The 15,804-nt window shown below is 44.9% G+C and overlaps 1 protein-coding gene across 2 annotated transcripts in view; it reads left to right on the top strand.

Moving 5' to 3' along the window:
- The first annotated feature begins 2,042 nt into the window (after positions 1-2,042).
- Positions 2,043-15,804, top strand: part of TRIM24 (tripartite motif containing 24) — a 138,014-nt gene continuing 124,252 nt past the window's right edge. Inside the window, exon 1 of one of the 2 annotated variants that reach the window (XM_034779081.1) lies at positions 2,043-2,554. In XM_034779081.1, the coding sequence (XP_034634972.1) occupies positions 2,200-2,554 (355 nt within the window). In that variant the 5' untranslated portion in view covers positions 2,043-2,199. The remainder of the gene's footprint in view (positions 2,555-15,804) is intronic. The other variant, XM_034779075.1, reaches the window with a different exon arrangement.

The following is a 15,804-nucleotide window of genomic DNA, read 5'->3' as shown; positions in this document are numbered from 1 at the left end:
CACGCAGTGCATGGTCAAATGCATCATCTCGAAGAAGTTCACGAATCTGAGGACCAACAAAGACAACTTCCTTTATCTTAGCTTCACTTAACCTTGGAAATTTTCCACGGAGGTACTTGAAAGCTGCTTGTTTTTGGTTAATGGCCTTCACAAAGTTCTTCATCAGACCCAGCTTGATGTGTAAGGGTGGTAACAAAATCTTCCTTGATTCAACAAGTGGTGGATGCTGAACACTTTTCCTCCCAGGCTCCAATGACTGTCGGAGTGGCCAATCTTTCTTGATGTAGTGGGAATCTCTTGCATGACTATCCCATTCTCAGAGAAAACAGCAGTACTTTGTGTATCCAGTCTGCAGACCAAGCAAGAGAGCAACAACCTTCAAATCGCCACAAAGCTGCCACTGATGTTGGTCATATTTTATGCACCTCAAAAGTTGTTTCATGTTGTCATAGGTTTCCTTCATATGGACTGTATGAGCAACTGGAATTGATGGCAAAACATTGCCATTATGCAGTAAAACAGCTTTAAGACTCGTCTTCGATGAATCAATGAACAGTCTCCACTCATCTGAATCGTGAACGATGTTGAGGGCTGCCATCACACCATCGATGTTGTTGCAGGCTACAAGATCACCTTCCATGAAGAAGAATGGGACAAGATCCTTTTGACGGTCATGGAACATGGAAACCCTAGCATCACCTGCCAGGAGATTCCACTGCTGTAGTCTGGAGCCCAACAGCTCTGCCTTACTCTTGGGTAGTTCCAAATCCCTGACAAGGTCATTCAGTTCACCTTGTGTTATGAGGTGTGGTTCAGAGGAGGAGGATGGGAGAAAATGTGGGTCCTGTGACATTGATGGTTCAGGACCAGAAGTTTCATCCTCTTCCCCTTCCTCGTCTGACTCAAGTGAGAATTATTCTGGTGCATCAGGAACCGGCAGTCCTTCTCCGTGAGGTACTGGGCGTATAGCTGATGGAATGTTTGGATAATGCACAGTCCACTTGTTCTTCTTTGACACACCTTTCCCAACTGGAGGCACCATGCAGAAGTAACAATTGCTGGTATGATCTGTTAGCTCTCCCCAAATCATTGGCACTGCAAAAGGCATAGATTTCCTTTTCCTGTTCAACCACTGGCGAAGATTTGTTGCACAAGTGTTGCAGCATATGTGTGGGGCCCACCTCTTGTCCTGATCTCCAATTTTGCAGCCAAAATAAAGGTGATAGGCTTTTTTAACCATAGTGGTTATACTGCACTTTTGTGATGCAAAAGTCACTTCAGCACAAACATAGCAGAAGTTATCTGCACTGTTCACACAAGTACGAGACATCTCTGCTCACTTTGGCTAAACAGAAATGTGTCCCTTTGCAAAATCAAACACTGACAAATAAGAGAGCACGACACTGTATGATTTCTAGAGCTGATCTAGGGCAATTTGTTCAGCAGAGCGATGTAAGCTTCGTTATGATTGCATCATCCATGACTTCTAGGAATAACATGATGCAATTCATATCATGTATGACGCAATCCCAGCTTCAGATTGCATCATTCATTGTTTTGCCTAAAAAGCAAGTACTGTCCAAACCCAGTCATAGATTTCTTCAAAGATGTATTTTAGTCATTTCTGGTTTAAAGTGAGATCCCTTCCCTTTATAACTCACTTATCCTCCGCCATTCCCAAGTCAAGGGTCGTATATACTGACCCAATAGCATATCTTGAAAACTAGAACCAATCAACAATTTTAAGCATCATTTTCGTTTTTAGTGACCCAGAATTAGTCAAGTTTGACAACATTTATTTCAGAAGCATTTTGGCTGTAGAGCAGTGAAACAGGTTGTGTGAGTGGAGACGGGGGGAGGGCGGGTAACCGTGCGCAGAGGGGGCGGTGTTGGGGGTGGAGCTATGAGGAGGTGGGCGGGGTCTCCAGCGCGCGGTGAAGGGGAAAGGGCTGAGCCAGTGGGAGGAGCGGGGCGGGGCTAGGCGGAGACCCATCTCCTAGGAGGGGGCGGGGCCCGGCTAGCCGTTGGCCGTGTCGCGCGGGTGCAGTTGCAACCTCCGAGGATAACAAACACCGCGGCGGGCGGCGGGGGCAGGGTCCGCTCGTGGGCGCCGCGGCCCGGGGTCTCGGGTGGGGATCGGCCGGTGGAGTCGCGCTCCCCCCACCCCCGGGGCGGGAGGCGCCGGGCGGCGCAAGGACAATGGAGGCGGCGGGGGCCTGGCCGGCGGATCGAGCGGGGGCCGCGGCGCTGAGCGGGGAGAACGAGGCCGAGAGCCGGCAGGGCCCTGCGGAGCGCGGCGGGGAGGCGGCCCAGCTCAACCTGTTGGACACCTGCGCCGTGTGCGGGCAGCACATCCAGAGCCGGCGGCCCAAGCTGCTGCCCTGCCTGCACTCGTTCTGCCTGCGCTGCCTGCCACAGCCCGACCGCTACCTCATGCTGCCCCCCGCCGCCCCGTCCCCCTCGCCCGGCCCGGGCACCCCCAAAGAGCTGCAGCCGCCGGCGTCGCCCTGCTCGCCCGTCCCTTCGCCGACCTCACCCCTGCACTGCACACCGGGTAAGTGCCGCTCTGCCCGCCCCCCCGTATCCCTCCCCAGGCCGGGCTGCTCGCCAGGGGGCTGCCGCGTCGCCACAGAGCTGGAGGGCGAGAGGCGCCGCTCGTGCGACCGCTCTCCCAAGCGCCGCGGCGGCCCCCTCTGGAAGGGGAGGGCAGGTGCTCGCGTGGGTCGCCGCCCTTTGGCGGGCAGGGGGAGCGGCCTGTGGGCTCTGGCCGCTCCCACCGTGGCTGTGGTGTAGGGAGGAATTGGTCACGGCGGTGAGTGAGTGCCTGGGTCATGTCGCGATACGGGGGGAGGGGGGCTATTGAAAGGGAGCCCGGCCCCTCTGTTGTGTCTGCTCTGCAGGCAACTTCCAGGAGCAAATGGGGGGTTGTGATTTTATTTATTTATTTTTTAACTACCACTCTTCTGTCGGGGACCTCCTCATTGCCGCTGTTCGTGCGGTGCGTCCTGTGGTGTTAGAAACGAGAGACGGGAAAACCCTCTGATGCCCTGTACATCTTCCACCCCCCTCACGCTGCTGGGTTGCTCTCTGCCTGGTGTTCTCCGGCACTTGACTCTCTCGATCTAGCTCTGGTTCTTGGAAGGAGCCTCTATTATTTCCTTTTGGTGCCACACCCATAATCGTCTGTAACAAGTTGCATGTCCTAAACGGAAGGCGAGAAAGCCGAACCGTGCAGTGAAGTTTGTGATGTGGATGTGTTGGTGGTTTTGCATCTTCTTACTGATCACTTTTGCACGTTGAAGAGATTTGATTTGCTCCGTACTGCAAAAGGTAGCTGAGAAGGGCTTGTGGTAGGGAGAAAAGAAGTATGGCAGTAAAAGATCTGTCATTTGGTGGTGAGAAAGTTGTTTGTGTTCCGAAGTTTAACTATTCATGTTAAGAGCAAGCTTTTAAGCAGCCCTAGATGGATTTTTTTTTTTACACCTTTTATAGGTGTGACATTGCACCAAGATGAAGTTGTCTGTAAGGGAATGTGAAGATTGTAAAGATCTTTGATCTCTGGTATATTTCTAGGAAATAGATACATAGTACCAGAAATCTAGTACTTTGTTAGTAGTTTGTCAAAAAATGGGGAAAACAGTTTAAAAATAATTTCCTGATCTCCTTTCTTATGCATAAATTCATCCTGAAGAAAAGCTCAAACAAGCAGCTTGGGATGGAAATGAGTGAAGTTGATATATTTATTGTGGGGGAAAAAGAAGGTGTAACAAAATTAGAGCTGCTCTGTAATAATGTAGGTAGACCTATTATTGGGATGGTTACTCCATGAGTAAACTTAGTTCAATAGGACTGTGGTTTTCAAACTTTTTTGGCAACCCAGTTGAAGAAAATTGTTGATGCCCACGACCCAGTGGAGCTGGGGATGAGTGGTTTGGGGTGCAGGAAGGGGCTCTGGGTTTTGGGGGGGGGGCTCAGGGCTGGGGCAGGGGATTGGGGCATGGGCTTACCTCGGTGGCTCCCGGTCAGCGGTGCAGCGGGAGTGCTAAGGCAGGCTTCCTGCCTGTCCTGGCACCATGGATCATGCTATGCCCCGAAAGTGGCCAGCAGCAGGTCTGGCTCTTAGGCAGAGGTGCGCAAGCGGCTCTGCACAGCTCTCACCCGCAGGCACCGCCCCCCCGGCTCCCATTGGCCGGGAACCCTGCCCTCCTCCCCTCGCTTAGGAGCCGGACCTGCTGCTGGTCACTTCCAGGGCACAGTGCAGTGTCAGAACAGGTAGGGATTAGCCTGCTTTAGCCAGCAGCACTGCCAATGGGACTTTTAACGGCCCAGTCAATGGTGCTGACCAGAGCCACTGCGACCCAGTGCCTTACGTTCCGCAACCCAGTACTGGGTTGCGACCCGCAGTTTGAAAACCACTGCAATAGGAAACACTAAAGTGGGGGTCGGGGAAAGCAGGAAGGGAATAGAATAGCTCAATATAAGCCATCCCTCAGCAAACAAGGATTGTTAAGGGGCAAGGTCAGAACTCTAGCTCTGAATATTTTACTTCCTCCTAGCCAACCCGCAAAACTAGATGGAACCACAAGAAAGGGACTGCTTGTCACTGAAGGGCAGATGTTCTCTGTGATAAGTTAAACTCCTCTCCCAATAGCTCATTATCAGGAACTACTCCTTACAGATGTTTTCTGTCAATGACTTGGTTACATGTGTCTTTAGCTTATCAATTAGATAAACCAGATATGGTGAAAAGAGCTCTGTGGGTCAATGTGTTTTCTTTCTCATGAATGATTACCTGACATCTTGTATTATTTGAATCCATAAGAGGATGGTGAGCCATTAGGTAAGATAGACTTGCATGTAGACTTGTTTTAAAAAATTTTCTCTGGAAGTTTTGTTTCTACTGTGAAATAAACATTTTGGTTTTAAGAAGATGGTTTGGTCACTACATACGCTAAAGGCATTAGACAAGTTTCAGAGTAACAGCCGTGTTAGTCTGTATCCGCAAAAAGAAGAACAGGAGTACTTGTGGCACCTTAGAGACTATGCTCTAATAAATTTGTTAGTCTCTAAGGTGCCAAAAGGCATTAGACTTTGCATGGGCTGAACCCAGTCAAACTTATTGGGTAAGCATTGTTGATATATAGGTTGTTCTAGCGCAGGGCCTGCTCTAGGGGTGGAAGGATTGCAGAGCTCCACCCAGGAGAGGTAAAGGCATGTGGCCTGACACATGAGGTGGTGCATTCAGAGACTAGAAAGGGGATAGGGTTACAGCCAGCCCTGTAACCATGACAGTGGGGTTAGGTCATATAATCATCTTTTGTTGGTGTATTCTCTTGAGTTTTGAGGTCATGAGCAAACACAGCCCCAATGAAACGTGAATCCAAACTGACAAGTTAAATATAGAAGAGGTCCATAGTCAGGAGACAGATAAGATGTAGGGAAAGAGTGAAAAGATTCGGACTGTTCAGAGATTACTTGAACAAGAGGGACGTATAGTAGAAGTACATAAAATGAAAAAAAATGGAAAGCGTAGATTGAACACTTCTGTCTTTTACCTTTTTTTATGATTGTGGAAGTGATGGCTGCAACTGTAGTTTAAAAATTTGGTTAAGGTTGCTTTTTTCCCTCCACTGTAAGGCTAGCCGGGATGCCAGCACAGGCTGGGGCAGGAACAGGCACAGTCTGAGGAGCAGTCTGTCAGAACTACCAGGCAGCTGGGAATCCTGGCAAAGTGTGGCACTCTGTACATCAAAACAGCACCTTGGAACCCCCATATTCACACCTGTCATGTAATTATGATATATTTCATACAAAGCATGCCATGTAAGATGTCATATGAAGAGTCATGATCTGCTGAAACCCATTGTTATGGGGAAAAAAGTATATCATTAGTATGTATTAAGTTATGAGATTTTGCTATATATTATTGAAATGTGTTATAAGTTTGCTAGTGACAGACAAAGAAGGCAAACCACTCCTATGAGGGTGTTGAGTGACCATTAATCATCGGGGGAGTTGTAATCAAGGGATTTACAATTCAATGACAATTGCGCAAGCACCACACAATGGGGACTGCTCAACTTTAGGACTCAGTTGCACAAGACCATACCAGGGAGATTGCTCAACCCTGTGACTCATCAAAGCCCACCAGGACATGTCTGGGCTAGTATTTTCCAAGCACGTGAACTGAGGATATAAAATAAGGGACAGTGGCATTGTGCCTTGGCCTTTCTCCTCCCCCACCTATGCTTGAAGCAACAAGAATGTTGAAAAGACCGACTTCAACAGAGGAGACTGGCCCCAGGATAGAGAGAGAAGCCTTTGTATTAAGTATCGTAACTTCTAGTGGGGTGAGAACTGCTTGATCTAATAAGGTTTAAGATTTAGACTGATTTTCTTGGTAACTGTCTCTGACCTTTTATGCCTGCCACTTATAATAACTTAAAATTTATCTTTCTGTAGTTAATAAATCTGTTTTATATTTACCTAAAACAGTGTGTTTTGGCTGAAGTGCTTGGGAAATCTCAGCTCGGTTTACAAAGGCTTGTGTATGTCCTCTCCACATTGAGGGGGGGCGGACTAGATAATAAACTTACACTGGTTAGTCTTCGGACCAGGGCAAGATGGTACAGCTCTGGGGTGCAAGGTTGGAAAGCTGGGGGAAGTTGGCTGGTGTTATTTGTGAGTGTCTGGCAATCTTATCTGGTGGGCTCTACATGCTGTTGTGCTGAGTGATCACAGTACCTGGAGGGGTTTGCTGCTAGTAAAGTATTGTGAGAGATAGCTCATATTGGAGAGTTAAGGGGGCACAACAGTACCACAGTTCCAGGTTGTACCCTGGGGATCCTGTCACACAAGGTAGCAGTCTTGTGCAGGCTGAAGTGGCTTGTTTCCTAAGGAGCCTATATACCTTGTTTTGGGGTCTCCTAAAGTTAGGCTCTTGCTTGTGGATTGTCTGGGCCCTGATTCATTAGCATGGGCCTATCAGAGGACTTGCAGGTAATTACCTCAGAACACTCACTGGCCTCAGGGATGACTCATCACACCCACTTCACAAAGAAGTTGAATCCCTGCTTACCTTATTGAGAATACAATGTATCTCCTTTCAACACTTACCGCATTATAGTTCAGGTCCATTGTGACATGAGAACTCTTGACCAAACTGAACCAGAGTCACTTAATGCATTATGCCTACACCTAGGATGAAGTTGAAAACTACTGCTTATGAAGCTAGTTATATGTAATGCTGGTGTTGCAGTGGTGGTTATACCACATATATGGAATGAAACTCGATAAACTAGGCAAATACAAATTAGATGGGGCTACTATAAGGTGGGTGCATAACTGGCTGGATAACCGTACTCAGAGAGTTGTTATTAATGGTTCCCAATCCTGCTGGAAAGGCGTAACGAGTGGGGTTCCGCAGGGGTCTGTTTTGGGACCGGCTCTGTTCAATATCTTCATCAACGACTTAGATATTGGCATAGAAAGTACGCTTATTAAGTTTGCGGATGATACCAAACTGGGAGGGATTGCAACTACTTTGGAGGACAGGGTCATAATTCAAAATGATCTGGACAAATTGGAGAAATGGTCTGAGTTAAACAGGATGAAGTTTAACAAAGACAAATGCAAAGTGCTCCACTTAGGAAGGAACAATCAATTTCACACATACAGAATGGGAAAAGACTGTCTAGGAAGGAGTACGGCAGAAAGGGATCTAGGGGTTATAGTGGACCACAAGCTAAATATGAGTCAACAGTGCAATGCTGTTGCAAAAAAAAGCAAACATGATTCTGGGATGCATTAACAGGTGTGTTGTGAGCAAGACACGAAGTCATTCTTCTGCTCTACTCTGCTCTGGTTAGGCCTCAGCTGGAGTATTGTGTCCAGTTCTGGGCGCCGCATTTTAAAAAAGATGTGGAGAAATTGGAAAGGGTCCAAAGAAGAGCAACAAGAATGATTAAAGGTCTTGAGAACATGACCTATGAAGGAAGGCTGAAAGAACTGGGTTTGTTTAGTTTGGAAAAGAGAAGACTGAGAGGGGACATGATAGCAGTTTTCAGGTATCTAAAAGGGTGTCATAAGGAGGAGGGAGAGAACTTGTTCACCTTAGCCTCTAAGGATAGAACCAGAAACAATGGGTTTAAACTGCAGCAAGGGAGGTCTAGGTTGGACATTAGGAAAAAGTTCCTAACTGTCAGGGTGGTTAAACACTGGAATAAATTGCCTAGGGAGGTTGTGGAATCTCCATCTCTGGAGATATTTAAGAGTAGGTTAGATAAATGTCTATCAGGGATGGTCTAGACAGTATTTGGTCCTGCCATGCGGGCAGGGGACTGGACTCGATGACCTCTTGAGGTCCCTTCCAGTCCTAAAATCTATGAATCTATGAAACTGTACTAATGTTGGGTGAGTTTTACCACACGCTTGGGGTCAAGACACTCAGGTTTATTAATTCAGACCTTTGTTTGAACCAAAAACATGGCTTTGCAGTTGCAATTACTATAAAAGCAATGAATGACAGCTACACAGAAAAATAAATTGATCCGTTACCTTCTCCTGGGGCATAGATAAGTCACAAGAAATTTCCCTTTACATTCTAACATCTATACCATTCCAGATTATATGACCATCCAGTCAACATTAAGCATTGTTTTACATAGCAAATACAATACCATGTGAAAGCTTCAGTTTACATACATTTTTCTGTCCATGCTATTTCTCTGTCATGTTTCGTTTCTTATTACCACTAATCATGCATGCTGGCCAGGCCTTTCACCTCTTACCAGTGTAGGGACTTCTTGGCAGTACATTTTGTGTGTTCATTGTACTGATAACTTCCTCTTATCTATGTAATGTCCTTCAGCTCAGTACATTCTGTTTAAAAAAACAAAACAAAATTTTTTAAAAAATCACCTTTGTCCTGTACAACAACTATAAGCATCATTAAGCAAGTCCACATAAGGACATATTAGCAACCAAAGACTAGGCAGAAGCCAGCTACTTTAGCATAAGTATTACCCTGGCCTGTCCAATGACACTTCCAACCATGACTAGGAGACATGGCTCTGGCGAATGGATGTATTAAGCAAAAATGTAAACTGCTTTATTGTTCTAACTGCAAGTGTGATTGAATAAGGTGTGTTGTACAGCAAGTATAAGAAAGTAGCTAGAAGCAATCATGGTATATCAGATTTTCAAATGCTTTCTCTTCATGTTAAGTTTTACTGTGGAAACTTACTAGTCAAATTATTGTAACTTCTGTTCTTTGTGTAGAGTCTGTCAGAAAATAAGATTTATGTTCTGTTGAGGTTTATCAAGTTTTCAATCAACCATCTGTAATTCCATACCTGATAATCTATATTGGGTCTGTTTGGTTTACAGATGCCTCTGTGTCTTGCAAACCTTGTATGGAGCTAGGTAAAAAGGTCTCTGGTAATACAGAGGAACTTGTGGAGTTTTCTATCAATTGTAAACAAGTATGGCATAAATATGGCTGGGTTTGAATGCATACCTTAGAAGCAGGCTTACAGTGCAAGGTATAGTACTGCAAGACTGTTTCCTGAAGAGGGCAATGTATGTATGACTGTGACATTACACAGGGTACAATCTGGACTGATGGATAGCTGTGTCCCCTCAATTCTCCAACCTGGGGTGCCCTTTACATTGCTTCATTGTAAGAGCAACCACTCATGGTCTGCTCCCACACCGCCTCCAGCATGTAAATCACTCCCAGATATACTGTATGAGTGTTTATAGCCATCCACTCAGGAACTACACTGCAGGGCAACACTAGCAAGTTCCCATTCCCAGACTTCCCCCCAGAAGTGTGTGTCTTGTACTATCAGCACCCTCTTGAACAATACAAGGTCATATAAAATCTGTAATTTCATTAATAGAAAATGATATGCACAAATCCTGTTATCCCAAATAAAGTTTCCCGAACACACACTGGTTTAGATGATAAAACAATAAAACAAATAACATTTTTCTGTAGTTATGAGGCATAAAAGTCAGAATTGGTTACAAAGCAATAAAAGGTAAAATGTAGCTAACACCTAGCTTAACAAGCTAGAGTGAATTCAAAACAAAGGTTTCTCTTGCCACATGCTTCAGCAGTCTTACTGGGTGCATCCTTGCAGCTAGGTCCCCCCCCCCCAGTTCAGTGTTAATTTCCTTATCCTTCAGGTGTTGATGCCATGGGCAGAGAGAAAGGGAGGAATATTTTGGGGCGTCTGTTCCCTTTCTTATAGTTCTTTTTTTTTTTTTTCTTTGAAAATCATCTCCAGCTGAGGTTCAGGAGACAAAGTCTGTGGAGATGAGAACCTGCAGCTGTTTCTTTGCCAAGACGTAAATTTCTCGCTTGCACCTTTTTTCTTGCCAAAGAATGGCCATTTGACCAGGTGATAGTCCATTTGATTTTGTTGACACCTGGCTGAGCTGTCAGTTTGCCCTTTCTTTCTGAAGAATTGGTTTGTGGCTGTTTTTGCAAACTTGGACTATGTATCAGGCTTTGTCTACACAAGCACTTTTGTTGGTCCTGGGTGTGAAAAAAACAGTCCCCTGACTGATATTAGTTTCACTGATAAAAGTGCCATTGTGGACAGCGCTATGTCAGTGAGAGGTGCTTTTTAAATACAATGTTGCCACACACAAGACAATAATGATCAACAATTGAGTTTTCGATGATCAGCCATACTTTTCACAAAGCATACATTTTGTAAAAAGTATCATAGTCTTGTAAAAGGGGTGAACGTAAGGTTACAGACTGTCACAGTGACTTTTTGTGTTTTGTCTTGTCTTCAACTACTTGGCTCTTCTCTGTGTCAGTTGACCCCGTTTTCTCTGTTCCTAAAAGTTTGATGGCTGTATGCTAGCAAATTAAGACTTAGATTCACTAGTATGCTCCACCTGCCTTGCATTTCATAACGTGAAACAGCTGTGAACCTGGGTTTAAGTGACCAGTATGCTCCAGCTGCTTTAAATTGCTTCTGGCCTTAAAATGAAAAGAAACAAACAAATTATTACATATCTTCAACGAAATAGAGGTATCATATGGTAGCATTCTTCCAAGTTTCTTATTCAGTGTTAATGTATGACATTTTAAATAAGTACTTTGTCTGGGAATATTTTAATCAGTAACTTTAAGGTAAAAACAAGTACAAGGCGAATTATCCCACCAGCATTGGAAACTGAGGGAATTCAGAATTAGTGTTTGATTAAAGGAAATCAAACACTTTTCGGTATGGAAATGACACCCAAACAACCTTTATTGTGTCCTGTATTGATGCTATAGGAGGTTGGTGTGGGAAATCTGAGACCTCAAAGATGTCATAATTAAGGCTGCGTGTCTGTCACAGAAGTCATGGATTCTGTGACTTCTGCAGTGGCAGGTGCTGGCTCAGGGCCAGCCTGAGCCAGGCAGCCCTTGGGGCAGTTTGGCTGTGGGAGGGGGTTGGGGTGTGGGGGGTGCTTACCGGGGGGGGGGGGGGGGAGTCCCTGGCTCCCACTGGCATGTCCCTGCAGCTCCTAGGTGCAGGAGCCAGAGAGGCTCCGTGCGCCACCCCTGCCAGCAGGCTCTGTCCCCGCAGCTCCCATTGGTTGCAGTTCCCGGCCAATGGGAACTGTGCCTGCGGAGCAGGTGCTTGTGGCGGGAACAGCATGTAGAGCCCCCCTGGCCACCCCTCCCCCTAGAAGCTGCAGGGACACGGAGCCAGGTAGGGAGCCTGCGAGCCTCACCAACCCCCCCAGCACCTGCGGGGTCCTGGATCTCAGGCCGCGCGCCATGGCCTGCCTTCCATCCCCCCTGCAGGGTTCCCTGGCCTGTGCACTGCGGCTTAGGCACTCCCCCTGCACCAGCAGGAGTCCCGGGCCACCCCTGCAGCACCCTGGATCCCCCCAAGAGCACCTGTGTGCGCCCCCCCTCCAAGTTTTAGTTAAGGGTATACAGTAAAAGTTATAGACAGGTCACGGACCTTAAATTTTTGTTTATGGCCCGTGACTCATCCATTACTTTTACTGAAAATACCCGTGACTAAAACGTAGCCTTAGTCATAATCCGCATCAGTTGTTTGCATAGCATCAGTATAAAAACAAAAGAACGTTAAATGAAATTGAAAGGTAGTATGCATTAATATCCTCTAGGAATTATTTTGGGGGAATTTCTATGGCCTGTGTTACACAGGAAGTCGGACTAGACACATGTAACCAAGTCATAGCTTAATCTGACACTAAATATTTTGGCGTGGGGGGGGGGGGGGGGTCTCTGTCCTACAAGTTTTAGATACCCTACACCTTGTGTGGAGGCCTTGTCTCCTATGGCATGAGAAGCCAACTTTGTAGAACCTTAATTTGTATTGTTTCAGAATTAAGAATGTGCCTATTAACCAATTAGTAATGTTAAAGAAATATAGAAAGCTTTGCAGCTCAGGATAATTGACGAGACTGTTTTTAAAATTAAAAGCATACACCATTGTATCTGTTCAGGTAAGAGATGCAATTAACTGGAGGGGTGTCTGGTCATGAGTTTCAGGTTTGTTTTTACACTCTTGGTAGTGATGCTTCTTTACGCCATAGACTAAGGAAATATATCTTACCTTATGGGCCTTGTCTTCTCGGGGGATGAGAGAGGGAGAGGTGAATTAACTAACTTGAGATAAAATCCTAGTGAAGATTGAAGACAAGACCATTGGTAGTCTTAACACAAGTTAATTTAAAGATTACAAATTACCTATTCCTCATTAGAATTTTACCTTAAATTAGCTAACTTGAGTTAAGAACACACCTTCCCCTCTCCACCTCTCCAGTGAAAACAAGGCCATGGTGTTTAGTGCAGTGTTTGGACACTAGAAACATTCTTTCAAAGCCAAAGGGATACAGGAGTTTGCATCTACCTGCTGTGGATGGAATTTCCGTGTAACATGGGTGGAATTGCCCAATTATGGTACATCTATAAAGTTGGTATTGCTTACTGTAGCTGAGCCCCTTATAGGGTTGGGGAAATCCTGAAATATTTAATCTGTCAGAAGTGAATTTTGACTTAATTGTATGAACAACCTCTGATGCATAACTGAACACTCAGACTTCATGATGGTAAATACTATGAAAGCTCAATTCTAATAGTACACTTGATTTTAAAATTTGCCGTTTATGCTGTGTGATTTAATCAAATAACATTTTACGGTGGATTCTGCTTAATAGCGATCACAATTTTAACAACTTCCCCTTAATAACAACAATTTGCCAGGAACTGATCCCATCCCATTGACTTTGATATTAATGGGATTTAGATATTGGCAACAGGAATACCACTTCTTAACTTTTTAGAAGAGAGGTCCTACCTGTAATCGATTTTCTGGCTCTCAACCTGGGCAGCAGAGCACTTCTGCTGCAATGTCATGGCTTCCAAACAGGTGGACCTCTCTCACTGACCGAGCTAAGGTTCGGGAGGCCCTATGTGAGCCCACTTCTACGCATGAGTGGGTAGCTGAAAAGCTTGGTGTCTTGAAATCTGTTTTGTGCATTGTTAAGAATAGCAGTGATATTTTAATAGGAGCATGAGAGCAGCACAAACCAAGGCTTCAAGTAGCAACACAATGGCAAGGAGGTGGACGTTAGTGACATTAGTGAAGTCTTGCGGCTCTGGTTTCAGCATATACCTGTGGCCAAAGAACTTGGATTTTTTACATGCTGATATTGAAACAGAAAGCAGCTCACCTGGCAGCAGCTCAGGGAAAGGAGTTCAACCCTTCTGATGGCTGGCTTAGTTGCTGGAAAGGCCAACCCTATGTTCTTCAGTGTAAGGAGCATGGCAGGAAACAAGACACTCACCTTCCAGCAGCTCTGATTTGGAGGGTGGACACCCTGGCCAGCTTTCTAGTCCGGTTCCAGCCATGTGACTTCTTCATTGCTAAGTCTGCTCTCTTCTGCCTGGCTTTCTAGACAGAGGCCTTGGTTTGGTGAAGAAAGAGTTTGCAGGATGGGGGAAAAAAAGCCATGGGCCTCATTACATTGCTATGTTGTGCATACATGGCTGGGACAGAGAAAACTGCTTCATATGGGGACTGGAAAGAGCAAGCACCAATTTTGTTTCCTTTAAGATCATTCAGAACTGCCCATAGCTACAGAAACTCTATCAATGCCTGGAGGACTAGTTTATTTGAAGAGTGGTTGAAGACTTTTTGAACAGGGAGCTGCACCTACAAATAGTCACATGTGCCTGTTGATTAACAGCTATCATGGTCACTAGTTACAGCTGTCACACATTGTGTTTAAAATTTTTGCCTCCCAACACCACATCAGGCATGCAGTTGATGGACATGGTGTGTAATAAAGAACTTCAGAAGTGTCTATCAGACTCATCTGAATGTGTGTATCGTTGCCTCTCTTGATGCTGACCCACACCTACAAGTGGTGGATGTTGCAAAACAAAACAAAATATCCTTTAATTGATGCAGCACATCTCGCTAAGGAGTCATGGATGCTGTTCTTCCCAAGACTGTTTACAACTGCTTCAGAAAGAGAGGGTTTGAATCATCCACAGAAAATACTGGCCTGGTGGACAATGTGTTGTCCCAGTAATCTAACAGCAGAGGAATTTGAAGCCATTATTGAGCTTGACAGTCACCTGGAGACAGGAGGTGACTCACAGATGCCAAACTTCTTGTGTCTGTTTAGCACCCAGAGGCTGAAAAGCCACAAGAGAGTAATGTGTCACATAACAAACTTTGCTTCCAGAACAAATATGTGCAGTGGACATTTTCCGCAGGATATTCCAGTATTGTGACGTTGACAGTGACTACAAGGCTGCATGCAAAATTGAGAAGGATTTACAGCTAGAGGTCGCAGATCATAAAAAGCAGGCAACATTGGACATATTTTAATTATTTTTTGTTTTTATTTTAAATTTAACTATTTGATTTGTTCATAAAATTGTGTGCTGCTTCACCCCCATGTCTCACATAAGTACTACACAGTATATACCAAGATTTAAGTTTGCTCTGCTTCTTGCAGTGTAACACTTATGACACCTTTGTTTATACTCTTTACATTCTTTTTATATTGTGGCGAAGTGAAACTTATACAGTAGCTAAGCTTCTACAATTTCAGTGGATTGTTCTTCCACACCCATTCAGGTATGCATGGGCTCAAAAATAGCGCCTTATTGCTTAATGTCAGCTGCTGGATAATGGCAACTTTTTGCTGGGAACTGAGAGGTTGGTACGTGGACTATACTGTATTTTTGCTTTTCCCTGGTAGGATGTCTTTATATAACTAACCCACATACTATGACTGGCAAATATTTCAATCAAATATGCTATTTGAAATTTACATTGCATTGGTTAGTTGGGCAGTGTTGAACTGAATTGTACAAATGTTTTGCAGAGGAAGAAAGTTGTGAATAACTTCAGATTTAAAAAGGCGAGAGAGACTTCTGTAATATTTGAAGAAAAAAGGCAAAATTCTGACTTGTCAGATTTTTAGCTCTTAATTACTTATCTTGTATGGGTATTGTAGGCCTTTATATTAAATGCTTTAGGATCCTTCAATGAGAGGATGGTATTTTTTTTTCCCTCCTGTGGCCTGATTTTTCTGGTAGACTACTGGCTGTGGTGGTGTCACTATCACCATTTCATTGGTCACAGAGGCAGGCCAATCACTTTGCAATATTGTTTCCCTTGAGACATGCACCAGGGTGGATTGATTTAAATAATCAATTTTAATCGTGTTTTGTATTTGTACTTTTCTATAGGAAAATAATTAAAAGGTAGGTTCTCGATGTTTGGTAATCACTAGGACATG

Source organism: Trachemys scripta, chromosome 1 (genome assembly GCF_013100865.1).
Source record: "Trachemys scripta elegans isolate TJP31775 chromosome 1, CAS_Tse_1.0, whole genome shotgun sequence".
In the NCBI taxonomy this organism is placed as follows: Eukaryota; Metazoa; Chordata; order Testudines; family Emydidae; genus Trachemys; species Trachemys scripta.
The sequence above is the reverse complement of the archived record's forward strand: the minus strand, read 5'-3'. Positions and strand labels throughout refer to the sequence as shown.